This window comes from Megascapheus bottae, chromosome 15 (genome assembly GCF_031878675.1).
Source record: "Megascapheus bottae isolate mThoBot1 chromosome 15, mThoBot2.hap1, whole genome shotgun sequence".
Classification (NCBI taxonomy): Eukaryota; Metazoa; Chordata; class Mammalia; order Rodentia; family Geomyidae; genus Megascapheus; species Megascapheus bottae.
In genome coordinates, this window is record NC_143523.1 from 24,939,181 (window position 1) to 24,960,359 (window position 21,179).

General features: G+C 47.2%; 1 protein-coding gene across 3 annotated transcripts in view; it reads left to right on the plus strand.

Moving 5' to 3' along the window:
• The window catches only part of Slit1 (slit guidance ligand 1), a 137,147-nt gene that overhangs the window by 107,790 nt on the left and 8,178 nt on the right, over positions 1–21,179 (plus strand). For all 3 annotated transcript variants that reach the window (XR_016537813.1, XM_090346152.1, XM_090346153.1), the window contains exons 21-31: positions 12–144; positions 1,438–1,506; positions 2,910–2,981; positions 4,319–4,390; positions 5,176–5,247; positions 13,317–13,480; positions 15,188–15,312; positions 15,641–15,738; positions 17,725–17,864; positions 17,980–18,073; positions 19,373–19,510. Coding sequence is in view for 2 of the 3 variants with exons in the window: in XM_090346152.1 (XP_090202278.1) it covers positions 12–144; positions 1,438–1,506; positions 2,910–2,981; positions 4,319–4,390; positions 5,176–5,247; positions 13,317–13,480; positions 15,188–15,312; positions 15,641–15,738; positions 17,725–17,864; positions 17,980–18,073; positions 19,373–19,510 (1,177 nt within the window). In the remaining variant the exon portion in view is untranslated. The remainder of the gene's footprint in view (positions 1–11; positions 145–1,437; positions 1,507–2,909; positions 2,982–4,318; positions 4,391–5,175; positions 5,248–13,316; positions 13,481–15,187; positions 15,313–15,640; positions 15,739–17,724; positions 17,865–17,979; positions 18,074–19,372; positions 19,511–21,179) is intronic.

A 21,179-nucleotide genomic window follows, 5' to 3' on the forward strand; every position in this document is an offset into this window, starting at 1 on the left:
TCTCCCCCTAGGTCAGGAGGAGGGGAGCTGCCTGCCCCGGCCACAGTGCCCCCAGGAGTGTGCCTGTCTCGACACTGTGGTCAGATGCAGCAACAAGCACCTCCAGGCTCTGCCGAGAGGCATCCCCAAAAATGTCACAGAACTGTGAGTAGCCCTAAGTCTTGCTCTCCCCTCCTAGGCTAGGGGAGAGGATAGAGGGGGGTATTTCCTGAGAGGGGGAGGCAGTGGGCGGAGGATGAAGCAGGAGCAGGCGGGGCTTCACACACAGCACTGACTCCACCTCCCTTTCTATACAAGTCCTGGCAGGGCTTCAACCCTTAAAAGTAAGCTCCTCCTACTTACCTGGTAACTTGAAGGGATGGGAGAGGTTGCAAGAGATAGAGAAGAAGCTGGGCACGGTGGCACACACTTGTAATCTTAGCTACTCAGGAGGCTGAGATCTGAGGATTGTGGTTCAATGCCAGCCGGGGCACTACAGTCCATGAGACTCTTATCTCTAATTCATCACTAGAAAACCGGAACTGGTGCTGTGGCTCCAGGAGTAGGGTGGTAGCCTTGAGCTGAAGAGCTCAGGAACAGCGCCCAGACCGAGTTCAAGCCCCATGACAAAAAACAAAAAACAAAAAAAAGATGGAGAGGAGAATGATGCATTTTTCTCTGATGCATTTTTTAAGTCAACTGACATTGACTTAGAACCCCTTTGTGAAACTACATAAAGATAATTTTAAAAACGAAATAAAGACTAACATTATAAGCTAGGTGCCAATGGCTCACGCCTGTAATCCTACCCAATCAGAAGGCTGAGATCTGAGGATTGCAGTTCAAAGCTCAGTCTGGGCCCCTCTTCTCCCCAAAAAGAAGTCCCTGAGATTCTTAATTCCAGTTAACCAACCACAGGGCTGGAAGTGGATCTGTAGCTCAAGTGGTGAAATGTTAGCCTTGTGTGCAAAAGATAAGGGATAAGGGACAGTGCTCAGGCTCTGAGTTCAAGCCTTCCATTCTGGAAAAAAAAAGATTAACATTATGTTTTCCACCTAGTGTCATCTCATGAAGTTCTCCTCTGCCCTGGAAACTCATACAAATGTGATTTCTTTTTTACTAGTGGGATGAATTGACTATGACTGAGATAAACATCCCCTTTTGTTGACTATTTGAGATATTTCCATTTTTTTTACATTCATAAAGGGCAGTGAGGTGACTGCCCCTTGGCTGCCTCCACTTGGAGCCTCTCAAGGAAAACTGTTTCCTTGCACCTCCACTGCCCTGCCCTTCTGCCCTGCAGAAGCAGTCTTGCCTGCCACTTGCCCCTCTGCTTCACTGAGTGTGTGATGTGCACCTGTTGGCTGTGGATTTGATATCTGCATTTATGACAGTAAACGTGGATATAAATGTAGGTGACAGTGGGGGATGGGTGCACTCACACTTCTGTGTTCTCAGGTATTTGGATGGGAACCAGTTCATGCTAGTTCCGGGACAGCTGTCCACCTTCAAGTATCTACAGCTTGTGTGAGTATCCAGGGTTCCGGACCCCATGCGTGCTTCAGACGACAGGAGGGCTATCTTACCGCCATGGTTTCAGCTATCCAGGAATTTCCTCCCTACAAACCCCAATTCTGGGCTCGGACCTGACTGGTTTGCCATCTTGTGGTCACACCTAGGAATTGCATCCTTCGAGGCTATCTTGGGTCCAACTTTTCATTTTTACAAACACCATCTTCCTTAAGCCTTTCTCCCTGATTGTTGTTCATGTGGGTAATACTCCAAGGACAGGAGTCAGGGAGGAGTAGAGGGAGATGGGAAACTTCCTGGCCCAACTCAGGTCCTAAGCCAAATATGAAGTGAGACTCTTATATGTTGGTAACTAAGACTTGTGTACACTTTTATCCTATGAAAATATACAGAATAAACCTGTGTTAATCCTAGAGGATCAGCTAATTAGTACCTCACTTCAGTTGTCTCTACTCGACCTCCATAGGAAAGGCCATCTTAGTGTGGTTTGCAGAGGGGTCTCTCACGTACAGCATGTGGACCAATGCTAGTCTGAGACCACTTGTGATACATTCTTTCTGAGAACTTTCCCCGGTGTAAATCAGCATGTTACTTCCTCCCTTGAGAAAGTCTTGCTGTGAGAACAATCCTGGCCATGGATTGATAATAATCAGGTCAAAGACTGGCTTGTATGAATAACATTGGTATGTAGAATTCTGTAGCTCCAATGCATCCATCTTTCCTTAGTGAACTTGAAAGTATGTTTTCAGCAGTATGGCTAGAACACAGTATCTATGGCTGCTGCTAGAGTGCTAGGAAAAGAGGCCTCATATTATAACTCCCCCAGCCTTTCTGCTGCCTGAACTAAGGCAGCACAACCAGTGGTCCAAATACTCCTGAAGAGGGAAGGAGTGACTGAGCAGGATGCCATGTCCTGAGAAGTGGGATGCTCAGCGTTTCAGGAAGTTTGATAAACCAGGGCAGGTGGTGACAGGGCCAGAGTTTGACCCTCAGGCAGAAGAGATCCAGGGCGGGAGTTTTTGTTAAGGCTGTGACTGGGCAGATTTGTGTCATAGAAACAATGATGCAGTGTCTACTCCAGAGGAGACCAGCTAAGAGTCCAAGGTAGAAACCAGAGGGAAGTAATGCTGGTTGTCACAGGCTAACACTTAGGAAGAGGGGACAGAGGTAAAAAAAAAAAAAAAACACGGTCAGAGGCACCTCTGTGATACTAGCTGCGTGTTTCGGGGTTGTAGGGAACAAGGAGCACCAGGTTGGATCTACTGAATGTCTGCCAGAGGGAAATTCTGGAGAGGGGAGACGCTGGTGCCATGGGGAGCAGCTGTCAGAGAGGATAGTAGGAAAAACCTCATAAGGAAGCCAAGATTGAGTTCATCAGAGACTGCTCTTGCTTTTTCCAGGGACCTGAGCAACAACAAGATCAGTTCTTTAAGCAATTCTTCCTTCACCAATATGAGCCAGCTGACCACTCTGTGAGTCCCGGCGCGGGAAGGGCTGGGGAGCGCGGACACCTAGCTTGCTCTGCACCTCCAGAACGGCCCAAGAGCTGCAAGAGTTTTAAAAATATCTGTCGGTGTCTTAGCCTTTGGGCGAAGGTCAAGTGTAAAAGCATCCGTTCCTTGTGAAGTATAACACATTGATGGGAAAGTACAAAAAGTTGTCAATGTGCTGTTCCTCTGTAGGAACATTTCATATTTTCCCTCATCCAGTTTATTACTGTGGTATTGGGATTGTTTTCAGCCTGGATACTCCTGAGCAGAGACCCTCTGAACATTTTGATGCCCTTATCCTAGGAAAGTGTTATGCTGGCTGGAATTCCATCCCAAGTCAATGATCAGAGGCCTGGATCTGCATCTCCTGCATTTTCCTGATGCATCAGATGGCTCTCCTTTCCCTTCCCAGCACCTGTCTTATACAACATGTATCAAGAACTGATGGGCTTTCCTTAGGGGCTACTAAGGTCACAGAGTGGAGCCAGTTCCTGGGAAAGGAAGGATACTGGTCTCTAGGAGCAGAGTGTGGGCTCAGGGCCAGGAGGGACCTACCTGACCTGCAACCCCCATAGGTTTCTATCTGGGGCATTTGTCTGCCTGCAGAATCTGCTAGTCATCAGGTTCTCATTCCCCAGTATTAATGACAACCTAGCGATAGTTCCTTCCTGCTGAAACTTGGCCTTGGAAGGGACCCTAGGAATAAAGCCACCTTAACCTGGAGCTGTGTACCCAGCCTCAGAACCTGCCCTCCAGGGACATTTGACAATTTCTAAGAATGTTGTCATTGTCACAAGTAGGGGGTGGGGGAGGTACTGGTGGTCTCTAGTAGGTAAACCGGGAATACTGCAGAGCATCCTTCAGTGCCCAGGAGCAGGCGTTATCAACACTGCTGAGGTTGAGAAATCCTGGCTTTTCATCTGCTACAGATGGCTCATTTCTCTTAGTAAGTGGGAAATAGTTTTATTATCAGGCATCTGTGGCTCATCCGTAATCCTAGCTACTAGGAAGGCTGAGATCTGAGGATCAGGGTTCAAAGACATCCAGGGCAGGAAAGTCCATAAGACTCTTATCACCAGTTAACCGCCAGAATTAGTGCTGTGGCTCAAAGCTTTAAGTGCTAGCACTGAGCAGAAAAAGTTCAGAGACAGCACTCAGGCTCTGAGTTCAAACCCCACAACCAACCAACCAACCAAACCAACAAACAAAACATGACCCTAGGGAAGTTCTTTCACCATTCAGAGTCTTATTTGCTCCTCTATCAGATGAAGGTAGAAACACGTTCCTCTCCATGCTAGCTTCCTCCTTTCTCCCCACAGGATTCTCAGCTACAATGCCCTCCAGTGCATCCCTCCTCTGGCCTTCCAGGGACTCCGCTCGCTGCGTCTGCTGTGAGTCTCCTACAGTTCATTCCTCTAAGAAATCCACCCACTGTGGGCCCCAGTGTAGTCTGTGCTACACCCAAGCAGGGGAGTCCAAAACATATTCCATCAAGCAAACATTTACGGAAGCCAAGCATGAGCGGAAAATGATCTGAAAAAGGGAGTGGACATTGTTGTGTATGAGCATGGAAGGGGAGGGGTGTCCACAGTAAGGTGGCCCTTAATTTGCATACAAGATGTCCCTCAAGACTGAAAATGTTGGCTTGCAAGAGCTCTGTGACCCCTTTGTATAAGTTTCCTCTGTGAGGTTTTTTCCTTGTGACCTGAACCCGTTGTTCTATCTATTATGGTGGCTCCTGACAACCTCACTAGGGTCACAGTGACCTCCTCCAGCCCTCACCTATGGGTTGTGTATTAACTTCCTTGCCAAGAAGAAGCTTGCTCTACCTCAAGCTCCCTGGCCAGGACAGGGAGGGCACAGGGGGAATATGTGTCCTATTTATGATATAAACTTGTGCTTGAGTTATTAGAGGGCAAACAACTCGGAGTCATCCTGAAGGATATGGGTGCAGGGTGGTCTCCCAGACTAAGCATTCCCTCTTCTTTGCTGGACCAAGCAGAGGACGGGGAGTCTCTGGGCTGAGAGTTGAACAATATTTCTCTCACAGCATGACTGAGAGATCTGAATGAAACCCATGGCATGTCTGCTGTCGCCAGAGGACTGGGCTTATCCCTCCAGCAGATCCCCTGGCCCTGTCTCTGAGCCAGACACCAGCAGCCTCTTTTCTTTTCAGGTCCCTCCACGGCAATGACATTTCCACCCTCCAAGAGGGCATCTTCGCAGACGTGACTTCCTTGTCTCACCTGTAAGTAACTCCAGCCCAGTTCTCTGGGCCTCTTTGGGTTTAAACAGAACTTGGATTCGGAGAGAGAGCCGGCCTCTCAGATTGTCAGGACTTGTGGCCTGAATCTTGGAATCAAGCTTATGAACTTCCCGCACACGCAACTTCTCAGTCTCTTCACACACTCACTAGTTCATCAGCCACACCAACAGTGAAGGATGACAGCTCCTCACGAGGTGGTAACAAGCATATGTGATTGCTTCTCACTTCACCTGTATCACCGTGATTCTGTGACATGGCTATTGCTTGTCTTCCTTGGAACATGAGCAAACAGACCCCGAGAAAAGGAGAGGTTTGCCCAAGCTGCACAGAATGCAGGTAATGAAGATGCTACCCTAGGGCCCATGCCGGGTACGACACCAGGGTTGTGCTTCTAACTTCACATCAGAAGCTTATTACCTTCCAATGTAGTATAACTGATAAGAATGCACCTTAAGACATGTATCTGGTTGGTGCTTTGAGATGTATCTAGAAGCAATAGGCTTGATTTCTCACCAACCTAAACCTCTGTGCTAGTCATTCTACCAACTAGAAAACACAGCAATTCTACCCTTAGGCTGAACATCTAATAAGTAACCCAGGGCTAGTCTGGACTCAGTGGGAAGAGTGCAGTGATTGATTAGTGATGTCTGCCATGGAACCAGGAGGGGAAATAGACAAGTACAGACAGCCCATGTCTGCCAATAGATGCATAGATGAACTAAAACTATCATACATGGTGGTTAATAAGAGTCTCATAGATTTTCCTGCCCAGGCTGGCTTTGAACTGTAATCTTCAGATCTCAGCCTCCTGAATAGCTAGGATTATAGGCATGAGGCACCAGTGCCTGGCTCCTGGCATTTCTTGACACTCATGGTCAAGGCAGTGTGCATGGCCTGGTTCACATGGACTGTGGGTGACTAACCTCTTTAGTTCTCTATATCACCCTCAGTTCCATCCCACCCCAGGGCCTAACTGGACAGCCAAACTCAGATCAGAGAGCTTCTGGCATCTCCAGTGTCTTTTTAAGTTCATTACTCAACCATCTCACTAGGTCTTCCTAATTCTGAGTTCACCTTTCTTACATTTCAATGTCTAAAATCAGAATATATCTTAAAATGACACGTGTGTTTAGTATGTAATGATTCTTCAGCCCTCCCTAAGCATATTGCTTTGTGGTGTACCTGACAATCATAGACCTGCAGGACTAAAGACCATTACTGGAGGACCTACTTGAATCAAAGTGTTCTACCTGCTTCATTGGTGGTATCCTGTTTATTCCATGGTCAACATAGCAAGTAGGTTTTGTGTATCTTTCGTGTACCAACTCTGTGTAATTGGCAGCAACTATAAAGATTCCAGGGCTGGTCTGGACCCAGTAGGAGGAGTGTAATGATTGATTAGTGATGTCTTCCATGATAGTAGGAGGGGAAAGAGACTATGTCTTGGTAGGCCAGGTTTATTATTTTCATTTGCATTTTATAGTCCTCAATTCAGAAAAGTTAAGCAGCTTTTCTGGGCCATTAAACTAGAAAATGACAGAATTTGAATTCAAGGTGTGTCTGATTCCAAAGCTTATGTTTATTCTTGACTCTGTTGCCTCCATAAATATGTTCTATGAAAAAAGAGTGACTCAAATACTAAAGAATTTATTAGCACATGCTCTTTGCCCTCTGTGAGTAGCCAAATATTATGAAGGGAGTTTGAGGGAAGCAGTGACTAACTCTAGGAAGAGTCTGAGAACCTTCACAAAGGAGGTGCCCTGTGTGGTCACTGAGGAACTGGGAGTCTGCCATTTGGAAAAGGAGGAAAGGGCATCCAGGAAGAAGGAAGGTCAAGCACAAAGGCATGGAATCAAGGCAATAATCTATATATTTAGGATGTTGGTTTTTAGCAGTTATGATAAAGGGTGCATAATTGGTGTAGGAATTCCATTGTGAAAGAGTTTGGGCTTCATTTTTTATAGACAGAAAAGATTGGTAGAAGAGTTTATTGCTGAAAACTCCTAGAAAGTCTGAGGCTGGGAGGGGATGGGATGGGTCAGTCAAGAGCCTAGTGGGGGGCAGAGGCTCTGGATAGAAGCCAAGCAGGAACAGCACTGCTTATTATTCTGGCTTACTCAAATTCATAGGGTCTTGTTTCTATCTGTGCTTCATAATTTTTTAAATTATGAATGCATTTTTTGGGTTGGCCTTTTGTTTTTGTCACTTGCTTCCAAGACAGGACTGGAACTGGAATTTGCTTTGTTCTCACCTGAGCCAGGCCTCTCACTCTGAGCTCATTTTTGGCTGACATCAATTTTTAGATATGCTAAAGATCTACCAGAGAATGCTGCTTCCCAGAGGGAAGTCTCTGCTGGGTGCCAGTATCTGGGACCCTCAGCCTCCTTTGAAAACCCCAGGGCTATGATCTGCTATCTGCTTAAGTCTCCCCATTTCAGGCCAGACCCTCTCAAGCATCTAGCTTACATTTCCAACATTCTATTTCTCCCTAAGTACATCTTCTTTGCTTAGGATTTATCTTGTGGTACTGTTGTTTACACTCAGGTCCTGGCTTTGCTACCCTCTGAGTCATTCCCCTCAGTTCCATAGGCTCTTTATGTGTAGTTAGAGTCCTATCCTCTTTATTTTTTTCTCATGAGAATTTAATAATACCTTAGTACTTTCTAATCTTGCTTCCAGGCCAAAATTCCAGATGCTTTAGGGGAAGAGGTGACACTCATTAATCAAGATGCATTGTACTTGCTGCGGACCAGTGGCTCACGCCTGTAATCCTAGCTACTCAGGAGGCTGAGATCTGAGGAGCACAGTTTGAATCTAGCCTGGGCAGAAATTTCCCTAGGAGATTCTTATCTTCAATTAACCACTCACAAACTGGAAGTGGAACTATGGCTCAAGTGGTAGAGCTTTAGCTTTAACTACAAAGAGGCTCAGGGTCAGTGCCCAGGCCCTGAGTTCAAGCCCCACAACTGACCAAAAAATGCATTGTACCTATAAACTGAATGTTGAATCAAAACCTCCTTTTGTATCATTACTTAAAGATAATTTTTTATCTTCCAAAAAAATCCAAAGGCTTTAAGTTTTCATCTGGGAAGTAAACAACATATGTTATGAGAAAACAGTAAACAGAAGGTACAAAAACAACCTTTAAAGCTGGACTTTGGTGGCTCATGACTGTAATACTAACTACTCAAGATGCTGAGATCTGAGAACTGCAGTTCAAAACCAGCCCAGGCAGGCAGGTCTGCGAGACACTTACCTCTAGTTAACCACCAGAAAACCAAAAACAGCCCTGTGACTCAAAGTAGTAGATCACTAGCCTTGAGCAAAAGAGCTCAGAGATAGGGCCAGGCCCCGAGTTCAAACCTCACTGTCAACAACCTCTCTCCCACAAACCCAACGTTTGAGTTATGTTTAGGAGTGATAGTGATCTCAAGCCTGAAGCCAAATCCAATTTATAAGAAATGACTAAATAATTTAAAAAAACACAGTAATAGTAATTGTAGAACTAGGCATTGGCCTTACCAATTAGGTATGGTTATTAATTGCATCTAAGCTCAATTTATCTACAGCACATAGCATCTGTGTGAATCAATTTGTAAATCAATTTGTGAATCTTTGTAAATCAATTCTACCTTATATACCTGGAGCTTAAAACAGAGGTAACATTGGCTTGGAAAGTGCTGGAAAGACCAGTAGAACCCGTCCATCCATCCATTATCTCTGCTGCACTGCAGAGCTGTAAGTCAGAAGTGGAAAGGGAATAGCATTGCCTCCCTGTGTTACCTAGGCTTCAGATGGAAACTAGGGAGGTATGTGCCATGGCTTGCTATTAAGTTAATTAATACTAAGAGTTAGCGTCCCACGGTTCTGGCTCTGAAAGTACTCATGTTCTTGAGAGGCTCTCTCTACTCAGCAGGCACTATCCCACTGGTAGTGTGGCTATAGAGCGTGAAGTGAGGAAGGAGAAAGGATGGGTTCACCTGTGGACCACAGTTCTGGACTCCAGACTTTAGAGCTTTAAGTCTCTCTTCTGCCATCTTCTCTCTTCTCTCACCTGTACAAAGCTTATTTCTAAGTTCGTTGTTGTTGCTGGTGGTGGTGGTGGTGGTAGTGTGTGTGTGTGTGTGTGTGTGTGTGTGTGTGTGTGTGTGTGTGAACTCAGGACCTCAAGCTCTTGCTTGTTTTTTCTGCTCAAGCCTGCCACTCTACCCCTTGAGCCACTAGTTCTTTCAGCTTTTTACTGTTAATTGAAGATATGAATTTCTTAGATTTGTCTGGCTTTGGACCAGGAGCCTCAGGTCTCAGCCTCCTGGGAAGCTGGGGTCACAGTTGTGAGCCACTGGTGCCTACCTAGTTTTGTTTTATTTTTAATGTTTTAAATCATACCGATTATGATTTCTCCCTGTTCTAAGCTTCAATTTCATCTGTTTACCTTTATGTTGATTTTGCAGGTAGGTCATCTTTCATCTATTTGTCTAGACATGCATCTATTCATGTAGCCAGCTTTCTGTTAACTGTGGCAAAATGCCGGAGATAAACAACTTAAAAAAACAAACAAACAGAAATATTGCCAGGTGCCAGTGGCTCACACCTGTAATCCTAGCTACTCAGGAGGCTGAGACCTGAAGATCATGGTTTGAGGCCAACCTCAAGGAAGAAAGTCTGTGAGACTCTTACTACCAATAAATAACTCAGAAAAAGATATAAGAGGCACTGTGGCTAAATGCTAGCTTTGAGCAAAAGTTCACAGACAACATTCAGGCCCAAAGTTCAAGCCTCGGACTGACAAAGAAAAATGTTAAAAGCAGAATTATTTTCTTTTGGCTCATGATTTCAGAGGTTTTAGTCCATGGTTTGCCAGCTATGCTGCTTTTGAAGCTGTGAAAAGGCCCAAATCATGGTGGGAGTTGTCAGGGAAAGTTGTTCATGCCATGTCAGCTGACAAGCAGAAGAAGGAAGAAGAGAGGGTGAGGTCCTTTGATCCCCTTTCAAGGTACCCTAGCCTCCACCTCCCATTAGTACCAGGAGCTGGAGTCCAGGCCTCCAACACACAGGCTTTTGAAGGTATTCCTGATCAAAACATAGCATTCTCCATCTGCCCGCCAGCAAGTATGAACTCTGCCAGAGCCTCTGCAAAGGCTCCAGGGGCCACTGGCCATGGCTGCTGAGTGTGTGGAGCATAATGGACCATGGGCTGAAAGGCTGGATCTCTAAATTTATTCAAAATTAGATGTCAATCAGTATGACATGATTAAGTAACTTGTGGCATGTCCTGTGACAGAACAGGGATTAGCTAATATCGGTAATTATTTGGTGATGAAATGCAGGATATCACATGCTGTATAAATGTGTACACGAGAATCATGAAATTCTGGTCCTAGTTGTTCTTGGAATGATGAGGCAGGAGGATCAGAAATTCAAGGCCAGCCTGGATTACATAGTGATACCCTGTCTAGAAAAAAAAGGCAGAAAGAGAGAGAGAGAGACAGAGAGAGAGAGAGAGAGAGAGAGAGAGAGAGAGAGAGAGACAGACAGACAGACAGACAGACAGACAGACAGACAGACAGACAGAGACAGAGAGAGAGAGAGAGATAGATCCTCATACATAAATGTAATGGATGAGTTTTAGTGTCTGTCTCTCTCTCTCTCTGACTTCTTCTCCCTCTCTCTGTATCTATCTAATTCCATCGATTACATTATAGATGCTGATTCTTCTCATATTTCCTTGACACTGAGGGTTTGCACCCTCTTGCCCTCTGCAGTCATTCTGCAAATGCAAACAGCCTCTAGCGTCTGGCCTAGCTCAGAGTGCAGTGGTTCTTGGCCTCAACGATCTGTGACTACTGCCTAAGTGCAGAGGAAGGAGTCAGTCCTGGCACAAACTGCTTAGGAGGAGGGACACTGAGCAGGAGAGATTTAGTGTCTTGGTGCAGCAGGCTGTTGTAGCCAGGTTCCATGAATAGAAGCTGAGCAGCGCTTGACATGAGCAGGCAGCAGCTCCTGTTTCAGCTCCGTCCACGTCACACCAAACACCAACAACACAACGACATAGGGCTATTTATACTTTGCTGAGTTTACCCAAGTCCACACTTCTTTTGGGCTGACCAGTGGCTTCTCTGCTGTCCACCATACCACTCAGTTATGTTCATTGGGTCACCTGTGTCTATTCCTTATGGAGTTTACAGTTGCCTTTTGTTATGACGTGCTAGAGATGGAGCCCCTGGGCCTTGAGCAAGCTGAGCAAGTGCTCTCCCACTGAACTGCACTCCATCCTGTCATTTTCTTTTTTCTTCTTTTCTTTTTTTTTTTTTTTTTTTGAGACAGGATCTCCCAAGTCGACCTTGAAATGAAGATCATCCTCTCTCAAGCTTCTAAACTTTTTTCAGCATTTTTGATGAATAGAATATAAATTGTACTCAAAGATGTTTCCATTGGCGAAGGTGAATTGGAAATACTGCTGAAGAGAGGGCATGACAGTCTTTGGCTGCAAAAACCCAGCTTTGGCTAAGTGGAAGTTTGACATGGTCAGAGTCTGCTTAGTTCAGAAATGAGTCAAGCCAAGATAGATGTTTTGGGAAAGCTTTTATATAGCTTTGGCCTCAAAGATCTGTTTTGTTTTGGTTTTGGCCTCAAGGATTTTATGAAGAGATCAGAAGAGAGCCAGTGGCTCATACTTGTGATGGTAGCTACTTGGAGAGCTGAGATCTGTAGATTGTGACAGGAAACCAGTGAGACTTCCAATTAATCAACAAAAAAAACAGAATTGGGGATATGGCTCAAGTGGTAGAGTGCTAATACTGAATGAAAAAGCCAAGTGACAGTAAAAGGCCTTGAATTCAAATCTTAGTACTGGCACACACACACACACACACACACACACACACACACACACACACACACACACCATGTTATCTGGTAACTGTGAATATACCACAAATCTTTTGTTCCTATAAAGAAGTCTCCGTTACACCATATACTGGAGGTTTTAAACTCAAAGCATCTGATTTCCTTAATGTCTGCAAGGCCCCAGTGCTGCTCAATGGATCGAGAATGGTTTCTCACTCACCCCTGGTCAAGATGGATAGTGTCTGCACATAAGATAGAAAAATTAAACCCATGTCAGGCCTGAACCTGCCTTGATTCCCAGGTCACCCATTCTAGATTTTGTGTACTTGTGTTTCCTCCCGCTAGCTTTCTGGCTCTTTATTGAATCATAAAATGAGGCCCAGGGGTGTGAGGCAAACTGCTCAAGGTCATCCTTGCGTGAGGAGCAGCTGTGGTGGGAATGGAGTCCAAGTCTCCCCCGGCCTGTTTAGTAAGATGGCATAGCGTCAGCAGTGCTATTTTGAGGCACTGCCTGTATCAGTCTGCATGCAGCTCTGTGATTCCAGAAACAAGTGGAAAATGTAGCGCATCCAATGGTGACTTAATGAGCGTGCCAGTGCATGTTAACTTTAGACAGATTTACAGTTTGAAAGTAAAGTTGGTATTGATGAACTGGTGCAAGGCACTGATTTTTATTTGTTTGTTTGTGCTGGTCCTGGGGCTGGAACTCAGGGCCGAGGTGCTGTTCCTCAGCTCTTTTTACTCAAGGCTGGTGCTCTGTCACTTGAGCCACAGCTCCATTTCTGGCCTTTTTGCTGGTTAATCAGAAATAAGAGACTCATTCTGCCTGGGTTTGTTTCTAATGCCAGCTTTCAGGTATCAGCCTCCTGAGTGGCTGGGATCACAGGTGGGAGCCACTGGTACTTGGCTGACACTCTATATCATGCAGATGCAGAAAGGAAAACTTGCACATGGGGTTATGAGATCTTACCTTGGAGCACCAGCACAAGACAAGAGCTGCCTCCTTCCAGCAGTGAATGCTGGTGGCTTTCTCCCTCAGACATTACCAGATGCACTGAATTCATAGGCTGTAGCCCTAGCAGTGCAGGTTCGAATCTCAGTTGCGCTTTTGTTGTGTGATGTTAGGGTGCGAGCTCACCAAAGTGGATGGATGAAAAAGATCTCCACAAGCTGTAACACCTGCTTTTCTTCATTGTCTGTCTCAGGGCCATTGGTGCCAACCCCCTGTACTGTGACTGCCATCTCCGCTGGCTGTCCAGCTGGGTAAAAACTGGCTACAAGGAACCAGGCATTGCCCGGTGTGCAGGGCCTCAGGACATGGAGGGTAAACTGCTGCTTACCACACCTGCCAAGAAGTTTGAATGCCAAGGTGAGCCTAGAGCACAAGAGAAAGGGGTGCCCATTGCGAAGTCACTATCTGCTCCTAGGACTTGCCAGGCACCAGCAGACAGGATCTTCCACACACTCCCATGTCCCCACCGCACTTCCCCAGGCAGGAGAGGTTCAAGGGACAGGAAGGAGAGTGCTACTTGTTCCAGTCCTGATACACAAGGAACAGCGACACCAAAAAATTAAGCCAGGTAGAAAAAAAAAATCTCAGGCAGTAATGGCTTTAATAGCTCCCCACAGTTCTGTAAGGGAAATAAAAATAGCAACAGTGCTTCCGGAAGCTCATAGCCCCTCCGCAGTACGAGCTCCTGGACCTCCCTCCACTAGGCATTGTGTTGTGCAATTAGCTTCAGCCCTCCTGGGTCCTTGCCATGGCTGGTGGAGCAGCTGCTGCTGTCCTGACATTTGCAGAAAACAGTGTGTGTGTGACTGGCAGCTCCTGGGCTTGGCTCTGAGGCCCCTCAGTTCCCGCATCTGTAAACACTTGTTCAGGGACTGATTGACTGACTGGCTGATGGCCCCAGTGTGAGAGGGCCTGTGGAGCAGAGACAGATGGCTGAGTGGCTGCCCAAGCCCAGCTTTATATGCAAGGGACACGGAGGGAAGGCCTTGGGGGACATGGGACATGGCCCTTGCCCTCTGTGAGCTCAGAGGCCACCTTCAGAAATGAAACTGACAGCCATGGGCTAATGAGGAGGCCCAGGCCACCCTGTGTGCAGGAAGCTGTCCCAGGGGTCCCAGTGTGAGAGTCTGATTCAGTGGCATGACAAGCCACTATATGATCACGTGGGCTCAGTATTTACTGAACAGGGCTGGGTTGCTGTGAGGAGACTTGAAAAAAAAAAAAAGCTTTTATTGAAGTATAACACACACAGAAAAGTACACTGATGATGAGGGAAGAGCTGACTGAACCTTCATGGACTGAACTGGCCCAGAACCTGGGCTGGGAAACAGAATCCACCTATTTCAGAAGCCCCTCCAGCATGTTGGAAAGGATTTCATTTCTGTTCTCCATGCTTCTAATGCAAAACCAGCTTGCCACCATGTCTAGAAGGAGCCCCTGGGAAGCCTAAGCTAATTGGCCTGGTTCTCCCATTTCTTCTTTTGAGGCCCCTAGTAGGTGGTACCTAGTTAACCTGGCCTGGCCTTTGCCATCTCTTACCACTCTTACCACTGAGAGCTGTGTGTGTGTGGTGGGGAGAGAGTCTGCTGTAGCCAGAGAGGTGATGGGGAAGGGTCCTCCCTTGGGTTTGGAAAGGACTGACCAACCTTAAGGCATCTGGGCTTTTCCCACATGACCTCCTTACATTGCCAAGCCCAGATGCCTCTCTGTTGAGGTGCATACCCTCATTATCCTTGTCTTTGGGTGGCATTTGGGGTGATTGCCACAGAGGGGAGTCAGTAACAACGACAGGGCACTCTTACAAAGATAGCATATATGCATTCTTGCCCATGTGCCAAGCACTTAGTCCTTCCAGCTCTGTGAAGAGGGTCCTCAGGCTGCAAAGGCAGACAGGATAGAGGTGGGGGATCCAAGCAGCACCCCCAAAGACCCATGGTAAGGGCATGTCTTCTTAGGAAGAGGATGCCCACCACCTCAGATTTCTGGGGTTGGGAGTCTGAGCCCAGTCCTGTGCTGCCTCTTCTCCTCTGCACACTAACACTTTGCCCTCCCCCATCCCCGCAGGTCCCCCAACTCTGGCTGTTCAGGCCAAGTGTGATCCCTGCTTGTCCAGCCCATGCCAGAACCAGGGCGTCTGCCACAACGACCCCCTTGAAGTGTACAAGTGCACCTGTCCCAGCGGTTACAAGGTAAGAGGAGGCTAAGGCTGGGGCCAAGGCTGCAAGGGAGAGGCTCCTCTGTGTGCTTTGGGGTCTGGAAGCTTTGTCACATGATTCCCCAGGGCCCTATGCAAGGCAGTGAAACTGTCACCAGTGACCCAATATATATGAATGAATGAGGGAGTGAATGAGTAGATGGATGGATAAATGAATAGATAAATGGATGGATGGATGGATGGATGGAAGGATGGATGATTGATGGAACAAATAGTTCCTGGGACAGGGAAGCTGAGCTGCTGAGTACAGCTGTTGGTTCACAGATTCTCCCTGGAGTCCTTTTTACTGACTTTCCCCTCAGGGCCGAGACTGTGAGGTATTCCTGGACAACTGTTCCAACAGCCCTTGTGGAAATGGGGGGACCTGCCATGCCCTAGAGGGCGAGGAAGCTGGCTTCACGTGAGTGGGCTGGGCAAGGGGAGGGGAGGGGTGGACCCAATACCCAAACCTCTGTTGTCCCCGTTCTCCAAAGGGGGTGACCAGGCCTCCCTGTACTGGAAGAGATGGGTTGGCTCAGAGGATGCAGATCCAGGTGCTAAAGCCTAGGAGGAGGGCTCTCCAAGCCCACCCTGATGGATGGGGACCAGAGGGCAGCCAGTGTCACACAGCGCAGCACACTGTGAGCTGGGGCTTGGAGCCAGTCCTGAAGCTTCTTGGTGTTGGCTACTTCCTGCGCTACCTGCATGCTCAGTGCCAGGAGAGCCCACATGCTGGGAACATGACCAAGAGCATGTCATGGTAGTGCCAGGGGAAGACTGGGGCACAACTGGGACTCAAACATATTTCTATTCCCCACTCCCCACCCCACGCCAACCACCACTCTAAGTAAACGGGCTCCTGACTATGCAGAGTGAAGCCAGGCCCTTGCCAGCTCTCCAGCAGCTAATGCTGCCATGGGATGGGTGAAACTGGCCTAAAGTGAAGCCCCGTCCTGGTTACCCTTCTGGGTCATTCTCCCATCACCACTGACCCTGCCATTCTGGGAAGACAGCTTGCCGGGTCCTCTGAGAACTGGCCATTTCCCTGACGCAGCAGAGGAGCTGAGCCAGTGATGGCATCCCTTAACTCCTCCTAATGCTGCCACCACCATCTGATCCCCTCCCACCGGCCTGTTTCCCTCCCAAGCCCCCAGCCGCCACTAATCTCCCAGAGCTTTTCTGGGGAGTACATAGTATTTAGTTGCTAAAAATAAATTGCCCCCAGAAGAAATTGGCTCTTCAGAAAATGATGTTGAATCTACCAGCAGAATGGCCATGCCTGCCTCTGCAAACCCAAATTACATGATGTGAAAAATAAAACGTTAAGTGCCTTCTCTCCCTGGCGTTGCCTTGGAAACGCATCCTGACAATAGAGATTGCACAGTAGCTCCAGGAAAGCTCCAGTCCTGGGTCCGTAGAGGCTGAGATACCCCTGCTGGGCATAGGTTGGGGCACAGGAGAAGCCCTCACCCCTACTAGCCTTGTGCACCTGGTAGCTGGGGGATGTTCTTCACCTGATTCCTGCCCCAGCACCTACAAGACCCAGCTTTCTACCAAACAAAGCAGTCCCACTATTAAAAGAAAAACAACAAACAAAAAAAATCTTTCTTAAGTCCTGGCCAGGTCTGTTTAGGGAGGAGCTTGTGCAGACATTGGAATAGCTGAAGATTTTTTTTCTTTTTCTGTTTTGCCAGTCCTGGGGCTTGAACTCAGGGCCTGAGCACTGTCCTCGGACATTCTCAAGGCTGGAGCTCTACTAACTTGAGCCACAGCACCACTTCCAGCTTTCTCTATGTATGTGGTACCGGGGAATCGAACCCCGGTCTTCATGCATGCTAGGCAAGCACTCTACCATTAGGCCACACTCATGGCCCTAGCTGAAGAATTTCTCAGATTTTTCCTTGTGACCCTTGCACCCCTTGGGAAATCTTGGGTGCCAGAGGAATGTACATTGACGTCTAGGACTCTCATCCATCTGTTTCCTGCACCAGCCAGCCCCCTTCTCACCACACCCCTGTGGTCTGTGCCCTGATGTCCTGATGTGGACCTGCAGATGTGCAGGTCTCCTCCTCTGCCTTCGGGGCCTCCCTGTCAGTCATTCAGACTTTGCATGCACCTCTGTCCCACCCCCACAGTTAGGACACAGGCCTGGCTACCCCCAGTCAGGGGGCCACTACTCCTGACCTCTACCCCTTGTACCCACTCCTGGCTTTGGTGCCCTCTCCAGCCTGAGGCTCCTCACCTATCCCTCAGTGGCCCATCTCCTCTGTGTGTCTACCACTAGATTGGGAGTCGGTCCAATGGGAAAATGTCTGCTCACTTCTGTCTCTCTCAGCCCCTGGCAGGGGCCCGGGCTGGGTTGACACCCCAACTCTACAGCACAGGCCTGCCTTTCTCTGTTCCCCAGGTGCTCCTGTCCTACTGGCTTCGAAGGACCGACCTGTGGGATGAACACAGATGACTGTGTGGAGCACGTTTGTGTCAATGGGGGTGTCTGTGTAGACGGTGTAGGCAACTACACCTGCCAGTGCCCCCTGCAGTACACTGGTAAGCATTGTGTGGGCAGAAACACACTCCTAAGCCCCATGCCATGGGCAGGAATGTCCACAGGAGGCTCAGCTGGGCCTGACTTCTCTCCTGCCTCTTGCTTCTTCCTCCTCAGGAAGGGCCTGTGAACAGCTGGTGGACTTCTGCTCCCCGGATCTGAACCCATGTCAGCATGAGGCCCAGTGTGTGGCTACTCCAGATGGGCCCAGGTCAGTACTGTGAGGGTCCATAGCCCGGGCTCTGCCTCTGCCCTCCCTTCCTATTCCTTCCATTTCTGGATTTGCTCTCAGCTAACTAGAGCCCCTGAGAGCTAAGCTCTTTACCCCTAGATATTCATCCATTCATTCCAAATACACTATTTTTATTTATTTAGTTTTTGTTTGAACTCGGGGCCTGAACTAAGGCCCAGGGCTTGAATTCGGGGCCTGGCACTACCTTCTTTCGCTCAAGGCTAGTATGCTATCATGTTGAACCGTACGTAGCTCTACTTCTGATTTTCTGGTGGTTAAATGAAGATAGTCTCATGGATTTTCCTGCCAGAGCTGGCTTGAAACCACAATCCTCACATCTTAGCCTCCTCAGTAGCTAGGATTACAGGCATGAGCTGCCAGCTCAGGTCCACTACTTCTTATCCCCAGTTCAAAAATAAATAAATAACTAAATAAAGCCCCTCCAATGGCCGAAGCTCCACTGAGATCTGAGGAAAGGAAGGCTGAGCCACACCCACATGAGATTGCTTACATTGGTTACCCATCCCACACAATGGATGTGAGGTAAATTTTTGCTACAGAAACACAAACTACTTGGTTCATGGGCTCATCTCAGAAGTCCCTGGCAAGTTTAGTAATACTCAGCACTACACAAAACTAAGAACTGCTTATTCTGTGGTTATGCTGTGGAGTTTGGGGTTCAGCAGGGCTCAGGAGATTTCTCAGAGCAGGCTTCCTGGAGGAGGTGAGGTAGTGACCTGGCTGGACTATGCAGAGAGAGAGCATAGAGGCTGTTCCAGAATCCCCAGTTGTGAAAATGAGGATGTACTTAGCACCTGGAAAGGGAATGGAGGTGTATGTATTTTATTTGTTATACAACCGGCTAGCTTAAATGGATTTGGTTTGGGGCTCCATTTTGGGGGGAGTATGAGCCTTGCTGAAGAAAAGGAGGCTGGGCCCAGCAGAATTATGTAGACTGGAGTATTAGGGGAAGCTGATAGAATAGATGGAGGGCCCTGGGCTGAGAGTCTCGGAAGAATCCAGGCAGAACAGCTGAGCAGCAGGGCAAGCCAAGATGGGGCTGCAGGTTGACGCTGACTGAGCAGTAGCTAGTGAGGATGAATCTTCTGGGATAAGATTCTCATCTCCCCATTTCAGGGTGTTCACCTTCCTAGACCAGGACACTGAAAAGGCTAGAAAAGGCTCAGGATAGGCTTGGGGGGGACTTTGTATTAAGGGCTCTGCTCAACTTCCTGGTAGAGTGCATGGCTGATTCCCAGCCACCATGCTCACCCCCAGGTGTGAGTGCGCCCCCGGCTACATGGGTGACAACTGCAGTGAGAATCAAGATGACTGCAGGGACCACCGCTGCCAGAATGGGGCCCAGTGCGTGGATGAAGTCAACAGCTACTCCTGCCTCTGTGCTGAGGGTTACAGGTGAGCTAGCCTTGGGCACTGTGAGTGAGTCCACTGATGGGACTGGACTGGGCTGGGCTGGCAGGAACTCTTTCATTAGTGGGGGAGGGTGATAGAGACTCTGAGTCCAATCCTGGGTATTAGCTATAGTTCTGCCAATCCCAACGGTATGACCTTGGGAAAGTTATGAACAGCTTAGAACTAAGCCAGGGTCCTTAAAAGCCAAGCAGAGTACTTGACCCATTTGGTGGAGAGATAAAAGGTAGGTACAGATCATTCACTTTTCTGCCTGAGTTCCAGCTGAACCTCTAATGTCATGTCTTACTTTAAAGTTGATCTGCTGTCTCCTGTGGGCTCCCTTGAATGTAAAAGCCAGCGCCATGCCATGCTAAACATGTGTTTTATCCCTGAGCTACACCCTAAGGCCCTAATTCATTTGTAAGGTGCTTATTGAGATGTTGGTCACATACCATGAAAATCACCCAATGGTTATTAGTCCCCAGGAGTGTGTATCAATCACCACAACAATTGTCTGACTTTACTACCTGTCAGTCACTTCCAACCCATTCCATCCCGGTAACTACTTATCTTACCAATGCTTATGTCAGTGGATTATGCAATCTGTTGTCCTTTGCTTCTGGCTTCTTTTGCTTAGCAAAATAGTTTCAAGGTTTATCTATGTGGTAGCATATTTCAGCCCTTCATGCCTAAATGACATTCCATTGCATGGATGTACACGTTTTGTTTATGCATTCATTCGTCAGTTTATAGACATTTCGGTTGCTTCTAGTGTCTGCTCTTATGATTACTGATGTTATGAGTATTCACATACAGAGTTTCATGTGAACACATGTATTCATTTCTCTTGGATGTATAACTAGAAACCTTGCATAGTTACCCTATGTTTAACTCTTTGAGGAATTGTTAGGCTGTTTTCTAGTGATGTACCATTGAACACTTCTACCAGTGTATGAGTTTCAGTTCCTCAACACTCTTCTAATTCACATCTGTGTTTTTAGTTTCTAGCTATCTTAACAAGTGTACTGTGTGGCATCATACTGTAGTTTTGATTGTTCCGCTTGAATGGTTATTGAAGCTGAACATCCTTTTGTGTACTTATTAGCCATCTTGAGATCTCCTTTGGTAACCAACTTTTAAGTTACTTGTTTTGCTTTTTGTTATTAAGTCTTTATATTTTCTAAGTTTTCTTTATCAGATATATGTTAGTCTTCCATTCTGAAGGTTTTCTTGATAATAGCTATTGATAGTCAAAATATTTTATTTTATTTTTGCCAGCTCTGAGCTTGAGATCAGGGCCTGAGCACTGTCCTTGGGCTTTCTCAAGGACAGAATTCTACCACTTGAGCCACGGTATCACTTTCAGCTCTTTTTTCTATGTAGGTGGTACCGAGGAATCGAACCTGGGTCTTTGTGTCTGCTAGGCAAGCACTAAACTCCTGGCCCCAGTCAAAATACTTTAACTTTGATGATTTCTAGTTTGTCTCTAGTTTTGTTGCTTGTGACTTTGGTGCTATAATCTAAGAAAGCACTGCCTAATTCAGTCATGAAGGTGTAGTTCTGTTGTCTCTTAGCTCTTATGTTTAGATCATTGATCCATCGTTAGTTAATTTTTGTATATGGTATGAGGTAGATATCAGAAGCACTCTTTTTTCTTTTCCTTTTGTCAGTT